Source organism: Condylostylus longicornis, unplaced genomic scaffold (genome assembly GCF_029603195.1).
Source record: "Condylostylus longicornis isolate FDR11 unplaced genomic scaffold, ASM2960319v2 ptg000018l, whole genome shotgun sequence".
NCBI lineage: Eukaryota > Metazoa > Arthropoda > Insecta > Diptera > Dolichopodidae > Condylostylus > Condylostylus longicornis.
Genome location: NW_026577987.1, coordinates 10,461,670 through 10,478,730, shown reverse-complemented (window position 1 = coordinate 10,478,730; position 17,061 = coordinate 10,461,670). Strand labels below are relative to the sequence as shown.

At 18.2% G+C, this 17,061-nt stretch overlaps 1 protein-coding gene across 6 annotated transcripts in view; it reads left to right on the top strand.

The window, feature by feature from the left end:
• LOC129606396 (GATA zinc finger domain-containing protein 14-like) overlaps positions 1 to 17,061 on the top strand; it is an 85,792-nt gene that overhangs the window by 59,978 nt on the left and 8,753 nt on the right. For all 6 annotated transcript variants that reach the window (XM_055516708.1, XM_055516712.1, XM_055516710.1 and 3 more), the window contains one exon: positions 15,504 to 15,565. In XM_055516708.1, the coding sequence (XP_055372683.1) occupies positions 15,504 to 15,565 (62 nt within the window). The remainder of the gene's footprint in view (positions 1 to 15,503; positions 15,566 to 17,061) is intronic.

The following is a 17,061-nucleotide window of genomic DNA, read 5'->3' as shown; positions in this document are numbered from 1 at the left end:
ATGTACATACAGTGAAATCTGCTTTAGTATAACACACAAAAATTAGTATATATATCTTCATGAATATGCTTTTTAACAGTCGAGTGAAAAATAAAAATATGTATAAGTGGTTAAACTGCCATATAACTTTAAAAAGCCAAAATTTTTCAAGTGCAATAATCACACTTTCAAATAGCAGCATTATAAATATATATATATATATATTGTTATATTTCATTCTTCAGATGTCCATATTGTTCTTAAAAAGTATAAAATTAAAAATGCTTTATTAAAATTCGCACTGCAATTAGGAATTAAAAAAAAAAATAAAAAATATTTTAAAAATATATACATATATATGTAATTAAATTGTATATTATTATCAAAGAAATTGCAAAGTTTTGCTAGAAATTATTGTTAACTTGTTGTAAGGAAACGCTCATCAATTATAATTTATTATAAAGCTACAAAATAAGGTGTTAAATAATTTATAATAATATATTTTTCTGGTTTAAAAGAACGAAATACTTAAATGTGCTTTTTTCATAGTTTTTGTGTGATTATTAAAAGAGAAGTGATAGTTAAAACTTAGTATTTTTCTACTGTTATTCATTGTTATCAAACTTCAAAATAATTTATTTTATAATTACAAATTTGTAAATTATGACCAAAATTAAAAAAAAAATAAGAACAAAAAATTAAAATATTAAATCATTGCATTTGTTTTTTTTTTGATCATTTAATTTCAATTTGAAATAAAATAGCATTCTGTGTTCTAAATTTATTTTTAATTTGCTCAATTTAAAATTAATAATATTAAATTTATTTATACATAAATATGTATATTGCATTGGTTATAAAAATCACAAATAAAATTATTAGCAATACAATTATCACACTTATCAATTTTATATTCAAGATGCTTAGTAAATTTCTATTAAAAAACAAAAAAAAAAAACTTCTTAATTATTTAAGTAAAAACAATCTACATATTGTTTATTAGTTGGCATATTTCTGTTATACAAAAGTGGATTCCACTGTACTCAAGTATTTACATATAAAAGTATATACATATACATATATACATATATAATTAACATTATATATTAATTAATAGAAAAATTTATTTTTACAATTATTTTTTATTCAAAATTAAATACATAGGTTGATTCTTCGTAGTTCAGAAAAAAGTAAAAAAAAATTTGAATAATTTTGCTGTAATTTTTTTAATTAATTGCTTCTTAATTTTTAATTTTTCTATTTTATTCTTAAATTCATATTTTAAAATTTCAATTTATTTTTTCTTTTCTCCAAAATTTTATTTTCCTTTATTTTGGCTATCAGAGAAACTTTCTTCTACATTATGTAGCATTTCTCAATTGAGAAAGAAATTGTATCAATACTTACTATTACACGCATATCTCTAAAATTCTTTTAATTTTTTTTTTATTTATTTTGTAATTTCTTTTATTTTTTGCATTCAGAATGATAGCTAAAATTTAAATTTCAATTTTAAAATATAAAACTAATTGTAAAATTTTGCGAGAAAATTCAGTTTTAGTTTGTTTTTTTTGTTTAAAATTTTCGAGGAAATTTAATAATTTTTTGGTTGTACATATAAAATACTAGTATAAATATTATGAACGTATTTGCATAGCAGTCATGTTTTCCTCTTTTTGTTTTGTATAATGTATAACTAATTTCTTCTGGAGTGATACAATATATATTTTAAAAAAAATATGAAGCGTAAATTCTATATAATTAATTTCTTTAATTATATTATTAATCTAATTGATTTTCGTTTATTTTTTTTTTATTATTAGTTTTACAAAAAAATTACTATGCAAATTTTTTTTTTCTGTTCTGTAATTAAAATTTTTAAATTAAAATACAAGCAAATATTTTATTTTTATTTATATTTTTATTTTGAAATAATTCAATTTTTTTTTCTCTATATTTGATTTGCAATTATTCAAAATTCAATCTTTTAAGAATTTGTTGCAATTTATTTTTAAATTTGGCTCATCTTTTTTTTCATCATTCAATGATTCATTAATTTCATTTCATTCATTATATAATATTATTTATACATATATATGTTAATAATAATATACTCATAGTCATTATCATTTACAGAAAACAAAATATAAAATTCTTTTACCTTTAAAAAAAAATATAATTCATAATCTTTTTGAGACAGAAAAGACAATCAAAATAACCAAGCTATCTTTACGTTATTGTAGTGCTAGTGATTTATTTATAAAGTTTTTTTTAATTCATAATATATTTTAAGATTAAAATCAAAAATTAAATCATAATTATTTCTCTTTCTTTTATATATATATATTTATATATACAATTATTAAATTTCGATTTCTTCAAATACATATTTTGACATTGAAAATTTAAGTTTTGAAAAAGAATCGCTTTCATTGTTTATTCTATAAAATATTGCATATTAATATATATATATATAATAGTACATAAAATATTTATTAATTTATGAAACTATATTTATAATAAAGAAGATACTATATGTATAGAATTTTATTTTCATAATTTTTTTCTCATATACAAATCATAGATTCATATTTTATTTACAAAAAATACTTAATTATAAAACTTAAATTTCTTTTACAAAATATTACATAGAAAAACAAAAAAAAAATTCTACAATTATTGTTGTTTTTTTTTGTTCTTTTCAAACATTAACCCCAAAATAAATGATAAAATCTAAACAAAAAAAAATATAAATTATTTATATATTTTATGTTATCGCATTTTATTTTCATTTTATAGACAAAATTCTGAAAAATAACGTAATGTTATTAAATACACTATATTCTTTACAATTAAACTTAATACAACATACACACAATATAATACAATATAACAAACAAAACAAAATAAAATTCGAAAATTTTAATAATATTAAAAATATAACTATACTTAAAGAAGCTAACAATTAATTTATAATTAAATTAAATAATTAAATTAATAGATTCTTAATGAAAATTATACAATATATAGAATAGGTACACTAAAAACAATTTTTTTTTTTATAAATACATATACATACATAACGTAAAACCGACAAGAATGACACAAAAAATAAATACATATTATTTTAATTAATTATAGAGAGAACACTCACACTTATTGAACATATCAAAACAATAAATAAATCCCTAGAAAGCTTTAACAAATTTTTATTTAAGAATATCAATGGCTTATGGGAAAAACCTTCAAACCAACATGAAAAATTTTTATATTTTGCAATTAAAAGAAAAAATATTTGTATACCAAATTCATATTGCTAGTAACTGTACTGCAATATTTTGAAAAATAAAGTATCTTTTTTTAAATTTACAACAATTATATATTTGTAATGAGTATGGTAGTAAACTAGAATTTTTGGATATTTTCTAAAATATTTCAAAATTTTTAAAATGTAAGATTTTTCCCGACAAGCCTTTGATATTATAAATAACCCTATTAAAATGTAAAAAACACAAAAATTACCTATACATTTTCAAAAATAAGAAACAAACCAAAAATTACATCTGCATTATAAAATGTAAAATTGCTTCTACTAATATTTAAATTTTTTTTTTTTTTTCAAACAAAAAGCAATTTTTATATATAAACATATACATAGCTCCTTAGAAAAAAAATTTACAATAATTTATTATACTATAATTAATTATATATTATGTAATAAAAATATAATCCCCCCGCTGTTCCCGCTCGCCTTGCTTTTAATAATTTTATAAAATATCACACTTTGCTTTATTTATATAGGAGAATGTTCGAAAAAATTCATTCAAAATTTTGAAAAGCACTTAATATAATTAGTTTTTTTTTTTTTATTTTCATTTTATTATATTAAATTGACAATATTTTAAATGTTTTTTTTTTATTATATAAAATAAGTGTATATTTTTTTTTAAATATAATTTGCCTTTTTTCTAAAGAAAAACAAAATGCAAATCAAAATTCTTCATGTTAAAAATTTAATTATAATATTATATTAATTTTTTTTCCATTCTTGGTTATTTGGCATTTTTAATATACAAAAAAAAAACTTTTCTTTAATTCAGCAAATTAAATTATATTATTTGTTAAAATAAAAAGGAAACAAATAATTTTAAAATTATTTTAAGAATTTCGTGTTTTTATTTCATAGTTTTTGGTTAATGGTTATTACACCTTTTTAGTTTTTGTGATAATTATTCATATATAGTTATTATATTTCGATCTTAAATGCATATAATATTATAAAAAGCGGGTATATATAAATACCAAATTATATTTACCTACACTTAATTTTTTATTATTATTCATTTTTTTTTTAATTAATTTTAAATTACTTTTTATCATTGCTTTTTAATATTTTCTATATATCCATATATCAGGGGGTTCTAATACTTATATAACAATATTTTTATATACGTATATAATATTATTTATTCTGTTTTCACATCATTATTACATTAAATAAAAGGAACAAATTTAATTTTAATTAAGCTTAATAAAAAAAAATAAAATTGAAAGCTAAAAAAAAGACAAAAAAAAAAAGTAATTATTAATATATATTTTTTTTTAATACATTCAAAACTATTATAATAAAAGGGAACACTTTGTAAAAAAAACATTATTTAATTAAATAATATTTATTTTCATAAAATGCAATGTCGTTAATTTATATACTTCAACGGTGTAATATGGTTTATTTAAATTTAAATTTTTTTTTTAAAAAGGCTTTTGTAATGTTTCAGCATTGCTATATTATAAAATGTATCTTTCTGTATGTTATTTTTTTTATAAATTGTATACTTATTTCTTTTCTCTAATTTCTTTTTCTAAACATATCTACATATATATTATTAGTTATTACAAATAAAATGGCGATTTTTTTTTGTTTTTTACTTTTTATATTAAATAAATAAATTTACATTTGCTGAAAAATGCTATTTATATGAGATATAATTATTTTTAGTAAATTTATATGTTTTTTTATCATACTTTTATAATTTGTCTTCATTTGCAATAAAGTCTTATTTTAAAGATTTTTAATTATTTCTAATATATTTTTTGAATAATATTATAAGATTATAACTTTAATTTTTAATTAATATGTGATAATAAAAACAAAACAGGATATTTTATATTTTATTTTTTAAAAAATCTACGATTTTTTTTTTGATTATAAATTTAAAAATATTTTTTTATATTAAATATTAAATTAATTTTTGTAAAATTTAAAATCGTTCTCCGATTAATTTTTCTTACATTGGAATTAATTTTTTTTGTATTATAAGAATTTTCATAAATTTTCAAGAAGAATTTTCTTTATTAATACAGATAAATTACTAACAGAAAAAAAATTATATTATAATAAATTACTATTTAAAGAAAAACAAAAATTATGTTTGAAACCAATAAAATATTTAGTAAAATATCAAACATAGTTAGGATAAAAAATATTTGCAGAATATTAAATGATAAATTTCAAATTTTCAAAAATTTCAGAATTTTCAGTGTCTTCAAAATAATACTGATTACGTGATATAAACATTACATAGCTCAAATTCGTTGAAAACTTAAGATTTTCCTCGTCGTTTCAATACAATTCATTTGTTTTAAATATCAAATTAATTTACATATTCCAAATTTCTGTCTAAAAGAAAAATAATTTATTAAATTAAATTTGCAATTGCTTTAATCAATTATCCTTATATATACTTACATACTTACAATAATTTCACCTTGGATATGCAATTACTTTATAATCTTCTTTATGTGACAATCATGAGAAATTTAGATTAAAATAAACCGATTCCAGTAGAGTTCTTTAGGACTGAAATAATAAAAAAATAAGATAATTTACAAAAATATCTTTAAATGAAAACCATTTAATATTTATTTATTTAAGCGTATTATAGTCTATACTCTAAACTACAAAATTAATTACAATATATCAGATTTTATTTAATTCTATAATATTGAATAAAATTAAAACGGAAAAATGTTGATATTAATGCACGAATTCAAGCATTATAACATGTATTCCATAAATAATTTAATTTCAATTTAATTGAGTACAATAATTAAATTAATTTCGAATAATACTTGTACAAAAATTAATTCATATTTAATCTAATTTAATTTACGAAAGAGTATTTGATTTGATATTAAGAATTGAATTCGATATTAAATAATTTTCACTTAAAAGAAAAAATAAGAGTGACAAAATAGTTGTGTTTCATAAAACATAAAGCTTCAATTAAATTTCAAACCAGAAAAAAATAAAAATTTGTAATCGGGTTTTTCTTCTTTCAAGAGAATTTTGCAACAGGAAATTTAAAATAAATTGTGAGTTATTTTTACTTAAAAATTATTTATTAAAAAATTATATTTATTGGTTTTCTTATTTTTTATAAAATAAAATTCAATAAAATATAAAATAAGCTCTTGTTCCGATTGAACAATATATTATGTTTTTTATATCAAACATAACTATTATATAATATTCTAATCTATACAACACTATATAAAATATAAAATTTTGAAATTTAAAAACTTACATAATTAATCTTGTACTATATATTTATAACAATATAAATAATAGGTAAACATATAACATAATTTTAATGAATGACTTCTTAAATACCATTTATATATATATATATATATATATATATATATGTATTAACTAACAAAAGCTGAAATTATAGCGAAATAAATTTGAAATACATTGGAGAAAAAAAATTAAATAAAATATGATAAAATATGATAATAACATTAATATAACATTAAGAATCAAAAAAAAATAATATTTAATTATATTCGTATAATTCATAATAAATATTAAATTGAACACGTGATTATTAAGCACGTGATATCAAATTCATAAATTTATTTAAAAAAAATAAACAAAAAATAACAAATTATTTAATAATATAATTAACTTTTTATTTACCCTTATTCATAAGGAGTGGTAATTTTTTTTTCTAATTAAATAAACAATTATCAAAGATTTTTTTTTAAATATTGAAACAATTGAATTGAAAATATAATGAAAATAATTTATGCATACACATATGTATATACTTTGCAGAAACTTTACAAAAGCTTATTTTGGGGTTAACAAATTAAAATATTTTTCACTATAAAAAAAATTTTAAATTATTTAGAATTAAATTGCTAGACAAAAAAAAAATAAAAAAAATTTTTTTTTTGTTTATTTTTTTTTTTCGTTTTTAATAATATATAAAAAATTTATTTTATAAAAAATTTTAATAATATTATAAAATTCACTTTTTAAATAAAGTCATTGGCACTTCAATAAATCAAGATAGGTAATAATTATAATAAATTTTTTGACAAAATTATTATGTATCCAATAGTAGCCTGACTTAAGGCTTCTCTGCAATTAAAGGAAAAAACGAAATATATAAAGATACAAATGTAAAAATCGAAGAGAAAAGAATAGACCCATTTCTCTTTTGGATCGACATCAAATTGAAATCTTCGAAAATGAGACAAAAAAAAAAATAAATCATATACAAATTTTTTTTTTTTGATTTAAACAGGACAGGAAAAATTTTAATCAGCTTAGCTGTCAATCACAATCTCTCTCTCTCTTTCTCTCTGTCTTTTTTTTTTTTTTTTTTTGTTATAGAGTGCTGAACGCTTTGAGTATATTATATAATATGATTTTTTGAAAATATCACTGTTTTTTTTTTATTGTACCTTCAAATCTTGTATTAAAATTTTGTTATATTAAAAAATCTATATAGCTAGTTCTTCGTTATTTCTTTTATAATGAAAATGAAAAAAAAAAATTAATTAAAAATTTAATTAAGTTTTTTTTTGCTTCTCGTAATTTGTTTTTTAGAATTCATTATTCTGTGTGATGAAAAAAGAAAAAAAAAAAAAAAAGAAATGTGTATAATTTATTTATAAAATTAAAAATCAGTATTAAAACATTTTGTATAATGTGATATAAGTATAATAATATCTAGATATATTTACAAACTATGAACTTTTCTCAGTTGTTATGTAAAAAAAAAAAGACAAAAAAACATTTTAACATATTTTTTTTTCTATATATACAGTGAATATTTCGTAATATTATTGAAAACACAAAAATTTAAAATTGCGTTCTCTTATTTGTTTTTACATATTTAGTTTTGTTGATATTATATAAATATAATATAGTGATCTTATTTTGCTATAATTTCAGAAAAGTATATACATTTCTCATATACATTAATTTTAGCTATTATAAAAAAAAATATGTTCTGTTTTTAAAAGTAATTTTATTTATTCACATTTTTTTTATATTTATTTAGTTAATTTTATATTTAACTTCGTATTTAACAAATTTCATTTTTTAGTTATTTTCTTTTTTTTTTTAATTTTGGTTACAAAAGGTTTCGGAAACAAAACAAGTTAAATTGTGTTCGAATATTATTTTATTTATTTTTTTTTTAATTATTTTATTATTTTTTTAATATTCTTTTATTTTTTTAAGTGTTGCAAAACGGATTTGTTCAAGGTGATTTTCTTTGATTGACGTAACAAAAAGAAATGTTATGACCATGCAGAATAATTGATTTTTAATTTTATTATATTGATTTAATATTAATTTGTAACATTTTTGTGATGGATATCAATTGAAAATGGGAGAATGGTTAGACGACACTAACTGTGATTTAATTTAGAAATAATAAGTAACAATGTAGGTGTGTCCATGTGGAAATACTCATTTACACGAATTTATTTTAAACCGTATTCTTAAAAAAATAGTGAACGTTAATAATTATTAAGAAGAATTATATAAAATTTATTTGTTTTTAACCGCCATTAATTGTTGGCATAATCATAGAACTTTCTTAATGTCATATTTGAACCAATAACTTTTTACATGATATATTTTTTTCCAAGTATAAAAAAATTTCATTTATATTTCTTTCAATGTTGTTCCATCAAAGTCATAAACGCTTTTCAAATAAATAATATAAGTGCACTTTAATCTTGAACAGACGTAATACGATCTTTATATTTTATAAATCTGAAGAATCTTTTTCAATGGCAATATATTTTTAAAGTTCATTACTACACGAAATTAACTCTCATAATAGCGCAAATATTTTTAGTACATAGTTTTTCAATATATTTAGTACATATACGTAAATTTTTAAAATGAGTTCAAAGAAGTTTTAGATGATAACAATAACGGCAATTATTTCATTTCTCTTAATTTGGAAGCAAATAATTTTTGTTATTTTTAATTAATTATTAATAATAAATCGGCAGTTCACAAAAACTATTTAATTTTTTACTTTTTTTTAATTTAAATAATCAAAAATAAATAAAAATGATTTTGATCATTTTAGGATAAACATTTTTTGGTACCTGAATTGTTTGATAACCAATCTAATGAAATAAGAAGAACTACATTTACAATATAGTTGCAATTTAATTATGCAATAGAAAGAAGTGTTCATTTAGTTTTACGTTTTGCAACACTATTTTTTTGCTATTATTTTATTTTTTTATCTAAATCATTTTTTTAATATCATTTTTTACTTTACACAATTATTTTGAATGATAAAATTATTATTATTATTATTTGAGCTTACAAGTTATGTCTTGGTGTAAAGCACAACAAAAGTAAATTGATTTGAAGCAATAAAAAAAACTAAAAAAAAAAAAAAAAACAAAAATAATAAATTGAATTAAAAAAAAAGAAAAAAGAAAATTTTATTTAAGGTAAGATGCACACAAATGCTATACATATAGTTTAATAAAGGTAAAAAAAATATTAGTTTTTAAAAAATGCTTGATTATTTTCAATTAAAGGAATTTTTTCGTTCTTATGCAATTTTAATAAAAAACATTGTTTTGTTAGCAAAGACCAAAATAAATCAAGTTTTACACTATAATAAGTTCGTAATTACCATATTTGTGTTCCAAATGCAACAAATTCCAACAAATATCTATAGTTTCACAACTTTCAAAATATCCTAGATCCAATCAAAATACATATAAAAATTTTATTAATTATTAATAATGGAAAAATATAACTTAAACAAACCTATAGGAAAATAGAAAATTTATTATATATTTCGTGAATTATTTTTGTTCTCGCTTCCAGTTTTGTAGACTAATGTTTGCAGACCACACTGTACAATATTGCCTTGAAGCTAAAATACGTTCAAATAAAAAATAATTTAATTAATAAAATTTCACATTATTTGTTTAATAAGCTTACGCAAAAAAAAAATTTGTTCATTAATTAAAATTGAATAATTCAAATTCAATATTGTCTGCTTTCATATATGCTGTACACTGTACACTAAATATTTTTAAATTTCGAAATGTTTATTTGGATTTAAAAACCAAGATTCAATCACAGAGTTCATTTTTAGTCCGTCTTAAAATAAATTTCAAAAACATAATGGTTTCTTATAGAATTTATAGGGTTAAAATTTTGAAAATTATAAAGATTTGTTAAGAAGGAAATTTGAACGAAAAAATGCTTTTAAATATTAAATGCAGCTTTTTTTATTTTGTTTTATTATTATATTATTATATTGATTATCTCATTGACAAATATTTTTTCAAAATAAATAATTCTATTTTTTTATTTTTTCTCCAGGTTAAAAGTGCTTCTTCATTTTTTTGTAATAACTTGGTAGGACTAATAAGTGTATTTTGTGTTACTTTTCCGTAAAACTAATATTTAATAAAAGTAAAAAAAAAACAATGCTTATCTATCAACATACATTTATGTGATATAAAAGAAAATATATATTTGTATATATATGTATATATATATATATATATATATATACGTATATATATATATTTTCACATATACGTATATATACATAAATATATATAGATAATTGTCGCATATCCATATAAAAATAAACTTTCCTTTTAAACATAAAAACATGAAATTCTTAAAAAAAAAATATATAAAAATGCTTTAACTTACATTATTCTTATATCATTTTCTGTATACTTTTACAGAGCTGTAAATTGCAAATATATACATAATTTTTACATAAGAAAAAAAAAATTTTTAGCCAAATAAACACATATACAGTCGAATTTCTATATATTACCAATTGAAATACTTATTGCTCAATAAATTTCCAAATTTAAAAAAAATTGAAATATATTCGGAATTAGTATCAGTATTCGCTCAAAATTCTGATTTTCTATCATTGCAACATACTCAAATGATGTATTTTAAGATCACAATATTCAATATTGTTTTTTTGATTTTATTTTTGATAATGCATTTAGTATACACAAAAAGTGAGAAAATTTAATCAATTTTTTAAATCAATTTCTCTTGTTTTAAAAATATTTGTCGATTACAACTGCAATGATGTGGAATATTAAACTTCATACAAAATAGTTAAAAACAAAAACCATTTTGATATTTTTTTATCAAATGTTAAAGTTTAATTGAAGCAACTGTACTTAATATTTACTTAAAACTAAATCTCATAATTTTTGTTCAAAAAATATTTTAAATAAAATATCAATCATAACTATGAAATTTTTCAATTACACACCAACCTAAATTACACTTACAATCTAATTGTGTATCTTACTTTTTCGTCCCGTTTTTTATTTACTTTCAAATCAAAATTTTCATTTTTTTAATTGAATATGTCATCTTAGCAATAAGATTATTCAATTTTTCAATAAGATTTTCCACTCTTTCTAAAAATATCAATTGAAGTCATAACCTTCAGAAACAAAGTCAATTAAGTTTTTCATTCAAAAATTTTATTATACAAATATTTGATAATCGCACTTAATTTCTTCTCACAAAGCCCAGTAAAATTACGAGATACACGATCACGTTTATTAAGATAACACAACAACCTTAAAGACGGATTTTTGCATTAAAGGTTGAAATTCTTGTATAAATCAGTTAAGATAAATACAAAATCTTAACTAATTTAAAATAATATTATGTAAATTATTAGAAATTCGTCTGTAATTAAATATAAAACAAAATTTAATTTTTACACCAAATTTTTTTTAATTTTTTAACATGAAATATTTGTGATGCTTTTTTTTTAGGAATTTGAATGGAAAAACCGTTGTGAGTGTAATAAAATTAATATAACACAAAAAAAAGCATGAAACTATATAAAAATAAAAAAAAAATTTATACTGTTTGCTACATAACTTCCGTTATTATATTTATATATATATATACATAAAAATGTAATTTTCTTCTATATAATTGCAATATTCTGATGCTAAAGTCTATATATAAATATATTTTAAGCTATAAAAGTTATTAATGTAATTATTACATAATTACATATCTATATGTATTTGTTAGATAAATATGTAATAATTTATTTTTTTTTTCTTGAATTTATTATATTTAAAAATAATTTTGTAATTTAATTATATATATGTATATATATACATATATTTATATATATAGTGGAAATATAGTGTGAAGTGAATGGCTTTTTAATTAATAGATTTTTTAAATAAATAAAATTTTTACTAATAAATCTATACAAATAAACAAAAAAATCAAAAATACATATTAACAAACTTAAAAAAAAAAAATAGCAAATATTATACTTTCACACCTCTAACAACATGACATTATTAAAAAAAAGCAACCACAATACACACAGCAATTTATTTATATTTATATATATATATATATATATATATATATATATATATATATATTAATATTATGTATATATATATATACATATATACACACATTTATAAGAAACACCTACCAAATAATACTATATATGGCTTTAATTTTGCACGAGTGACACACTTTAAAATACACAGCGCCTCCTATCTATGAACACGTAATTTTAGATACCAAAAATATACAAAAAAAAAAAAAAACTATTAAAACAACAAGTTTTCAGCTAATTTTTTTGCTACTTCCGATATTATCATCTGTATTGGCAAAATAAAAAAAAAAAACTCAAAATTATTTAAAATATAGTAAGGCTTTCGACGTAGTGAGTATAATCTTATAGTTTGGTAAGAGTTGGTTAATAATTGGCAAATATTTTAAAAATATTAAAATGCTTTTAAAAAAAAAAACTCATTTTATAAAGAAGTTTATTTAACATTTTATTAATTGTTTTTCTTTTCTTTTTTTTTTTGAATTTTTTTATTGCAGAGCTTTTTTAGATCCGAAGAGAAGAAATGCTTTGGCTTTTATATAACATATTTGAAAATGCATTCACTAATGATGTTTTTTTTTTAGGAATTTGTGCTACTTTTTGTTTTTGGCTTTTTTTCATCAAAAAAAAATATTTGTATAATTAATTTTTAATTTTTTCAATATTGTGACATTTATTATTTTCTTTTCTTATTAAAACATGCGCTAAAATATTTTTTTTTAATTTTAATTTCTGCATTTGAACTATCCTTAATACAGCTTTTTTTAGCAAAATTATATTTTTCCTTATTTATAATTTCTATAAAATATCACTATTTATAATTTCTATAGTGCAATTGTTTTTGCTTATGTAAACTTGTAAACTTATAAAAATTGTTGAAATTGAATCAATTTTGTAAAGTGACGTAAAAATTATCAAGTATAAGCAAAAAAAAGAACGAAAACCTTTGAAAAACATTCCTTTATTTTCATCTCCTTTACTCTTTATTTAATTGATCTTAATATCATTTTATTTAAAATACAGTGAACATATTAAAAATAACGAATTTCTTAAATAAATTTTATAAAAATTTATTTTATTAAATATTGAATGTGATATTATTTTGTATAATGAGATTTATTAGTTAAATTGTGTATAACATAAATAGAATTAATATGTTCCAATTTTATTCAATTAAACAATTAAATAGGTTATTGAAAGTTCAAAAACTTTAAACACAATAAAATCTTTTACAAATTATTTTTTCATGTTAAAAATTTCTTGTGTATACTAAGCCGTCAATATATTTAATAAAACGAACTCCTTGTTATATTTACTAAATGAATCAGTTTTTCGTATAATTAGATCATGCGGTTTTTTCGTTCTAAAAGGAATTATTTTGTATTATTAAAATCCCAAATTTTAAAAACTAGTCATCATTGTTTTTATCATTCACTTTTTAGTAAGTGATATTTTTGATGTCATCATTAAGAAACTAACTGCCAAAAATAGTTGCTATGCAATGGCGTTTAATGTAAATTATAATTGTGGTATTATATGTAAAATGACATTTAAATGTAAATTACAAGTTTATATGGAAACAAATTTGGTGTTATCATTAAAAAAAAAAATGGTATAGCTATTTATCGTTCATTAATATTTTCTTTCATGAAAGGTAGTTGTTGTCTTTCACACATGATGACAAGTGCCTACGTATATCTTTGTTCCTTCAAACTTGAAATCTAGTCTATACTTGAACTACCAATAACCTATTTTTTATAATATATTTTAAATAAATCTTAACGAATACTTTCTTCTTATTCTTATTTTATTTTCATATAAAAAAAAAAAATTTTATTTTGCTTTTCTTTACATACAAAAAACTTTAATTGCATGCACCGGAATATTCTTACTTTTAACAACAACAAATTACTAATTCAAAAATTGAAAAAAAAAATTTTTTTCAAACTCAATTTAAATTCTAATTTCTTCGCACAACAACAACAACATTAATAATATATATGGACAACAAAACGTGTATTTTAACATCTCATAAATGGATAACGATTTTCAACGTTTGGATTTTTTTTTACAAAAAATTACAAAATTTAATTTTCTTATTTAATTACCATAAATTAATTTGGAAAAAATTGAAAAAAAATTAATATACATATGATAAATACTAACAATACTTCATTTTAAATGAATAAAACAAAATTGATATATTAATTATTATAAAAATAACAAAAAAAAAAACGAAACAAAATTAACTTTTAAATCTAATTCCCTTGTTTTTCTTTCGTAACTTCTTTGCTTTAATTTTTTTTCAAAACTATTTTAAATTTTGCATGAAAATTCTACTTAAAAAAACATCTTATTTAATTGCATGATTATGTCACAATATTGTTTTGCATTTTTTTTTAACAAAAACTCTACTTATAAATAAATATAAAATTTTTAAAATATAATTTACACTTAATTTATAAATAAAACATATGTACATACATGTAAAAAAAAACAATCTCTAACCGTAATAAATTCTTTTTAATGTATTTTTTTTTTCCAATTTTTAATTGTAAAAATTAAAATAAATTCGCTTTAAAAATTTTCTTGCCATTTGTTGATAATTTTTTTTTTTTTAATATATAATATTGTATAATTCTTCATTCCTCAATAAATAATAAAATAATAACATTCGAATTATCAATTTGTCATATTTTTCATGCAATTTGTAATTTTTCATACTACAAAAAAAAAATTTATTAATATTTTTGTATTTAAATTGAAATCATAACAAAAAATGTAATTGTTTTAATAAAAAAAAATTTTTAGCCACTAATAATAAAATTCCTTTAAATGCTTCTTATGTTATCTACACTGATGCAAATGGACAGGTACATTAATTATTAAAATAATAGTAAAAATTTAAGAAAAAAAAAATGGATTTTTTGTTTTTTCTGTATGTGCTAAAACAAAAAATGATTTTTTACTTTAAGATTAACAAAACAAAAAAAAAATAACTGATAATAAATGTATATTTAAATATTTAATGTAAATAATATATTTTATGTACAATTTGCACATTTTTATACACACAAACACACAATTCCAAAAAGATTAGATTAGTTACTTTTTTTTTTTTAAATAAGTTGTTCATAATAAACTGTAATTATTCTGAATCAATTCTAGTCTTCACTTGTAATAAAGAGTGAATATCATTAAATCTGTAAATGACTCAAACAATTTATTTAAATTTTTTAAATTACAACCAAAATGCAAATAAAACAAAATTGCTTTTGGTTCAACGTTGCAAAATATTATGCATGTTGCTCCCATTTATTTTTCATTAAATTTTTAATTTGTATTTTTTACCTGTTCCTTACTATTACAGTACAAATTTTCAATAAAATTGTGAGAATAAAAAATTTAAAAAAAAAATTGAATTGAATGAGGAAAAAAAATATTGTTAAATTAAAAAACAAAATTTCATCATTTTCCAAAAATGATTTCCTCTTCAGGATATTTTTCCAAAATTTTCTTTATTTAAATGCTTTTATTGTATATTTTTGCTTTATTTACGAATTTTAAAAATTCATTAGACACAAAATTAAAAATATTTCTTTCACGTAAAATTTCAAAGCCTTAAATCCGATATACTTGTAATGATCTTGAAATAAAAAAAAAAAACTGCAAACTATTTCTTTCTTTTGCTTCCTAAAACAAAAAAATTTTTTTAATGTTAAATAAATCGAGGAATTTAAATAAGTCTTATGGCCTATAACCTCATTTTTAATATTATTTTTATATATTTAACTACACCGAAACTATATTTTTCGATACGAAATAAAATTCTTGATAAATTTTTCAATTATACCAAATTATGTGTTTATGTTTTTTTTTTAATTTTAAAGAAAGGTATTATAAATATATTTAAAATTTAAAAAATATATATATATATGTATGTATGCATGTATAATTGTAATAGCAATTTTTGAAACAGAAAGCTCACTTTTAATTTTAAAATTTGTTATACTTTTTTCTTACGGACCTATATTCTATTCATATGTACACTTGTGTATCAAAGGAATATGTATGTATGTATATGATTGTACATGTGATATTGTATTTTAAGTGAGCTTAAAAATTGCATTTCTTAAAGTATATAGAAAACAATTTTAATTTTTAAGAATTTATAATACACATACAAATTTATATTAAAATATTTTAAATATAATTGTATTTAAAAAGAAAAATTATACAGATTCAAATTTAGTTTTAAGTTTAAATTTTTTAAAAATTTTAAAATAAATAAAAATATTTAATTGTGAAAGAGAAAAAAAATTGTAATATTTTATATAAATTTAAAAACTGTTATTGGTATAAAAAATCT